At 42.4% G+C, this 6,101-nt stretch overlaps 1 protein-coding gene across 1 annotated transcript in view; it reads right to left on the reverse strand.

Moving 5' to 3' along the window:
- Positions 1 to 1,483: 1,483 nt before the first annotated feature.
- The window catches only part of LOC107099054 (inactive dipeptidyl peptidase 10-like), a gene marked incomplete at its 5' end in the record, with an annotated part of 26,435 nt that continues 21,817 nt past the window's right edge, over positions 1,484 to 6,101 (reverse strand). The window contains 6 exons of the mRNA XM_015396997.1: positions 1,484 to 1,621; positions 1,740 to 1,813; positions 2,748 to 2,820; positions 5,114 to 5,172; positions 5,706 to 5,805; positions 5,882 to 5,936. Coding sequence (XP_015252483.1) covers positions 1,484 to 1,621; positions 1,740 to 1,813; positions 2,748 to 2,820; positions 5,114 to 5,172; positions 5,706 to 5,805; positions 5,882 to 5,936 — 499 coding nt within the window. The remainder of the gene's footprint in view (positions 1,622 to 1,739; positions 1,814 to 2,747; positions 2,821 to 5,113; positions 5,173 to 5,705; positions 5,806 to 5,881; positions 5,937 to 6,101) is intronic.

Genomic DNA, 6,101 nt, shown 5'->3' on the forward strand with positions numbered 1-6,101 from the left:
CAGGTCCAGATTTTGGCACTGACCCGGGTCCCAGTCCAAACCAAGAGCGGCTCTCCAGACATGGGGAAACCCTCATGTCTCTAACCGGGTCGGGCACGGCTCCTCAGAACCTGGATCTGTTGGATCTCGGCAGTTTAACCCTTTCAGTTCTGGTCCAGACTGCAAAGATTCTCCGTTTGTTTTCTGCAGCTTCCTGCCTCACAGAGAAAACTAGAACAGGATCTTTAGGATGAACATTTCCTCAGCAGCTGTTTCACTGGTTTGCATGCCTTCAACAGGGAAACTGTCAGGAAATGCCACATTTTGTAGAGCAGTGCAGCAGAGCGTGTACAGAACTCTATTTTTAAGACTTGTCGTCTCATAGAAGGTTTCATCTATGAGGACGGCAGATTTATCATAATTTATGTTTGTTTTTCTCCTTTTGTTCTTTCAGTTTCTTCTTAGGCTGATTTTTGTAATGCTTGATCTTGTTGCTGTCCCACATGGAGGGAAGGGTTCGGTTCGGTTCTGGGATTATTGTAATTGTCTTCTAGTGATGATTCTAAATAAATAGAAAATAAAGAGCCTTTGGGTTATGCTGATGTTTTCTGTTCCAAACCAGTTTCCTCAGACGCGGCTGCAGAGCAGTGAGGGTGACTCTGCATCAGAACCAACAGCTGCATGAAACACAGTGATGACCCATTCTATGCTCTTTGGTTCTGTTTAACACTTTATTTCTTTGCCATCTTTGCTGTTAAACAGCCACACCCAATGTCAGCCATTAATAAGCCCGTTGGTCGCCACTGATAGCCAATGAACTGTTAGCAAAGGTGAAGGAGAACAGGCATTTAAAGGGTTAAAAACAAATCACACAGCATTTCCCTATACGTCATAAATTCATAGCCCTTCCCCTTCAACCTTCTGGTGCTCGTGATGAAGAAGCCATGATGACCGTGTTTCCATGCAGACATTGAACGCAGCACAGATAATGACTGAAAATAAAGACGACATCGTCTGTGTTTCACAGAATAAATCTTATTTCTCAGCTTCCAGCCTTCTTCTCACCTTTTTTCACATTATGGGATTTTAAACATTTGGTTAAAGCACAGATTCCAGTGATGAGCGGATTAAAAATGGGATTATCATCTCGGATCAGATGTTATCTACATGTGTGAGTGAGAAACAGATCCAGAAAGGAGGCAGAGATCAGAACCCTGAACTGTTTGAACTGGTTCAGATTAGTGGATAAAAATCATTACTGGTCCATAAAGACGCCGACCAGCAGAACCAGTTTAAGGTCGGACATCCACCTCAACCCCTCCAGTTTGTGAAGACCAGATTATTGGGATGATGTGAAGCAGCTTCCTGTTTACTGATCAGAGGAGATCTGATTGGTTCACGTCGTTTTTTTTACATAAAGCTGAAACCAAACATGAAAGAAAGTTAAAGCAGCTTCTGGTTCTTCTGGTTCTGCTGCTTTCAGGGGGGGGGGGGTGCATCGCCATCAGTCCTCCTCTTTGGACGTCTCCATGACGACGGCCGCCTCCTCTTGGAAGCAGCGCCTGAAGAAGTTGAGCATGGACGTTAGCATGTAGCGCTCGCTCTTTACGCTGATGATGCGGTGACCTTCATCAGGGAAGATCTGGGCAGAAGGACCAAAATACCACGTTTATTCAAAGCTTCAATCAAAGTCAGAGTCGCTTCATCAGAGTCAGACGCTGAAATAATGAACATCTGCAGGAGGAGAGCCTCAGATTCACCTGCAGGGTGTAGCTAACGTTCAGCGCCGACAGCAGCTGGAGCAGCTCTGCTGAATGCTGGAAATGAACAGAAGCTGGAAGAGAAGAGATGCAGAGAGAGATTAGCCTGCAGAGGGTTATTCATTCATTAGTTAATTCATTCATTAGTTTATTCATTTATTCATTCATTCATTCATTCATTCATTCATTTTTTCAATTATTTATTCATTCATTTATTTATTTATTCATTCATTCATTTATTCATTAGTTAATTAATTAATTAATTCATTCATTCATTCATTCATTCATTTATTCATTAGTTAATTAATTCATTCATTAATTTGTTCATTCATTAGTTTATTAATTAATTCATTCATTCATTGGTTAATTAATTTATTCATTCATTAATTTATTCATTCATTCATTCATTTATTCATTCATTTATGTATTCATTCATTTATTCGTTCATTTATTCATTTGTTCATTTATTCATTCATTCATTCATTTATTAATTCATTCATTCAGGTTTACCCAGAAAAAACAAAGACTAAAAAAGGAACCAGCTGATTCATCCGTTCATATTTCCTTATTTTTTGCTCCGACTGTAAAATAAAAGATTTAGAATAAAACACTTAACTTAAGTTAATCAGAATAAAAAAACAAAGGAAATCACTTGATTAAACAGCAGACATTAAATAAACACATTAACCCACATATGGAGGAAAAGTAAACAAAAAGGAAACGCTGAATAAAAACTAAAATAAAATAAAAAGATAAATTAAACTAGTTTAAATGAGGCTGAAATGCTAAAATGTTTTTAATTATCTGATAAACTGATAAAAGTAAAAGATCATTTAAATTGTTTTTAAACCAGTTTGAGGAACAAAGATCTGGAAAACAGCAGAAACCAAACAGGAAACGATCCCAGAGGAAAACTCGATGGAAGGAAAACATCAACCGGACAGGAAACCTGGATTCTGCAGAACAACAGGAGACCAGGACCAAGAACTGTGCAACCATTGGTCTCACCGTCCGCCGTGCCGTGGACAATCAGGAAGTCCCATGGACTCGCCGCGTTGACGTCCCTCAGGAGACCGGAGATCTGCCGCAGACAGAGAACCTCTCAGCAGGATCTGCTTCTGGTGGAGCTCCCAACTTCTGCTTCCCTCTAATGAACCAGATTACATCCTCATCACAGACGCTGTGCTCCGCCGCGCGTAAAGATGGCGTCTTTATTGAAACGGTGAGGAACATCATCAGAGATGCTGTCAGTGATCAGACGACCACATCAGCAGAGCTAGCTTAGGCTGCTATATGCTGGGTTTAACGCGTTTCTCCAGATAATTCAAAGATTAAACTGATCAGACTCTTTATTTGATGATAAGATCTGCAGACATAATGTCAACCATCAGCAGACTTCCTTTAACTTTACAGCAATATCTTGTTTTCAGGACGCCATATTTCCAGGTCTATAACCAAACCAGCTGTGAAACACGGAGCTTTAAAAGCTTTCAGACTTTCTATGGAGTTTGAGGACGGCTGGTTTATGAAATATGTCAGGAACTTTGTATAAATCGCATCCAATAACAGCAACTTTCTCTGTATGTCGTTTAAAGGAAAAGTCGCTCATATTCAGAATTCAAACGTCTGAAAGTTCTTTAAATCTGAAATGATTCCATCCTGTTCAATAAATGATCAGTGTTTTTAATTCAGAGTAATTTTCATGTGAATGTGCTTTACTGGAGGCATCCATGTTTGTCAAAGAACACTACTGCCACCTACTGGTTAGTGACATTGTCACGGTGCGGTATCGGCTGTTGATCAAGTCCCAGTGCTGTATCTGGTGTTTGTCACAACGCGCTATTATCCAAGTCATCTTGAAAACATTCTTCTTCCAAATGTTGGCTACATATTACGGGTTTTTTCTCTGGCCAGAAGTTCGATGGCAAATCCTCCCTCTTCAAGTTGGCGATCCAACGACCAACCCGTCCGTGGAGGATCAGGAATCAGAAAGGTGGAATAACTCTTTTTTTCACTTTTACCCGATGTATTCCAGCATCCAGCTGCCATGCACGTGGGCATTGTCAGTTTCACTATAGCTCTGGTGAATTTCAATGGTGAAGTCCTCTGGAAATCTTCAATAATTGTTGTTGATTGCAGATGTGTCTAGTAGTTCCCATTGATTTAGCTTGGAAAGCGGGGAGAATGGCGCTAGGCTTACCGCACCGTGACGTCACTGCTGGAAGATGGCAGGAGGGAGGGGCTACTAGATTTGGGCTAAAATGGCCGCTCCCAGACTCAGTGATCGTGATGAAAATGATTGTTTTCATTTTTTTTACTGATTAACACTAAATTAATAAAATTACTGCGAACATCTTAGTTTCAGGTATAAATAATGATCCGATGATTATTCCTGATAAACAGACTTTTCCTTTAAATGTAACCAAGTAGCACTAAATTGGTGACTTAGAAACGACGCTGTCAAGGAACGCTATGGACAGCGGAAACATGCAAGAGGAGGAGAGTTTAGTGTCGGAGGTCGTGGATGAGTCTCCTCCGTCATCCATTTTTTATTTAGAGGAGGAAAGCGGGGACGAAGATGTTGTGGAAGAGGACGCCAGGGCGGCAGAAGCTTGGTTTGGTGTAGAAGGCTTCCAGCCGTACATGTTTGAGCCCTTGCCTCGCAACGCTGCCAGTTCTGTTAGCTCTACGCCTGCCGAAGACACAGACGTCCATCCCCGTGAACACTGGGACGCAACTCAATGGGAAAGGAAAGGATTCTGATTTCAACCGTTGCGTATATTAGCTGCGACACATGAATCAAGATGCTATGACCGAAAACATTTGATTGACAGATGACCATTGATATATGATTGGCCGAAATTAGGTGTTCAGGCTGACGTAGAACTAACTGGCCTGCAGAGGATATTCGACAAAACACAGATTTTAAGACAGGATTTTTTTAAGATAGAAATTTTCTAACTTTCGGGACAATATGGTCTGATAAAGATTTATTTACATGTTTAAACCAGAATGATTTGACATTTAAATATTATTTCCCTACGACTCTAAATGTAAATTGTCTTGTTTCATTAGCAACGTGTCTCATTGCTAATGAAACTTACCTCCTTATTTTAAGTAAAAATTACTTTTGTGTCGGACGGATGAGGTCATCGCCGAGCGCACCCAGAACGGGTCCACTGGTTCCAGCAGATCCAGACAGAACCCAGGAATCCAAACCCAGCTCTGCCTGGACCTGGACCTGGACCTGGACCTGCAGAGCGGTTCTCACTAACCGACTCAGGATGCATTAGAAAGGAAGCAGAAGGAAACCCAGAACCCACTTTGGTAGAAGATGTTCCAGCAGAACCTCCACAAACTGAACAAAGTCCTACCTGGTAGCTGAGATGATGTTTGACGGGGAAGCCAAAGTACCTCTCAGATCCGGCGGATCCTGTGGGAGTCCAACAGAACCTCATAAAATCATTCAGTTCAGTTTTTCCTCTCAAACCATCAACTTCAACAACAGGAACTAAAAACATGAAATCTGTAATTTCTGCAGCTTCTGGTTCTCTGAACCATGAACCTCTCAGTGAGCCAGAAGATCTGGGAGCTTTAATTTGAAAGTCCAGGTCAGAACTGCTTCCTGTTAGTTTCTAACATGAGCAACAGCCTGCAGTCTGCAGAACCTTAAACCTGGTTCTAAACGGCGTCTCCATCTGACCTGAGAGCCAATCAGCTAATCTGCAGCTTGTGACATCATCAATCAGAGCGAGAGCGTCTGAAAGAAATGATGATGTGAAACCAGGGGACGGGTCCGACTTGCTGCGACCCGTTAGCCTTCAGGTTCTGGTGCTGCTCGCCCTCCCAGTTCCAAACTGGGAGGAAGAAAAACTTATTTCCTCCTCTGATTCTTTCATTTTCCTCACTTCCTGTTCCTGCTTGAGGTGTTTGGTTGTGTTAGCAGCTGCTGAGGCTCCTCCTCACCATAGAGCCTCCAGTTAGTGATTGGAGCCACGGCGACGCCACATTTGATCTGTGAGCTGTGAGACAGGAGCAGGAGGGAGGACAGGAACCCCCCATACGCCTAAAAACAGATCAAAAAACATCAGTTTAGAACAAAGAACCATTAAAGGTTCTGATTACCTCAGGATGTTCCTCACCTTCCCATAAACTCCAACTCTGCTGCCGTCAACGAAGGGAAGTGTCACCAGCTGCCTGAGAACGAAATGATAGATGAGAAATTATTAGTAGACAGAAAGGAAGAACCTAAGAACGAGCCTGACATCACTGCTGGGAAGCTGCAGCACCCTGGGAGCAGAGAACATGCTGAGAACACGCAGAGAACAGGCAGAGAACCGGCTGAGAACACGCAGAGAACAG

The sequence above is a fragment of the Cyprinodon variegatus genome, unplaced genomic scaffold, assembly GCF_000732505.1.
Source record: "Cyprinodon variegatus isolate N-32 unplaced genomic scaffold, C_variegatus-1.0 Scaffold834, whole genome shotgun sequence".
NCBI lineage: Eukaryota > Metazoa > Chordata > Actinopteri > Cyprinodontiformes > Cyprinodontidae > Cyprinodon > Cyprinodon variegatus.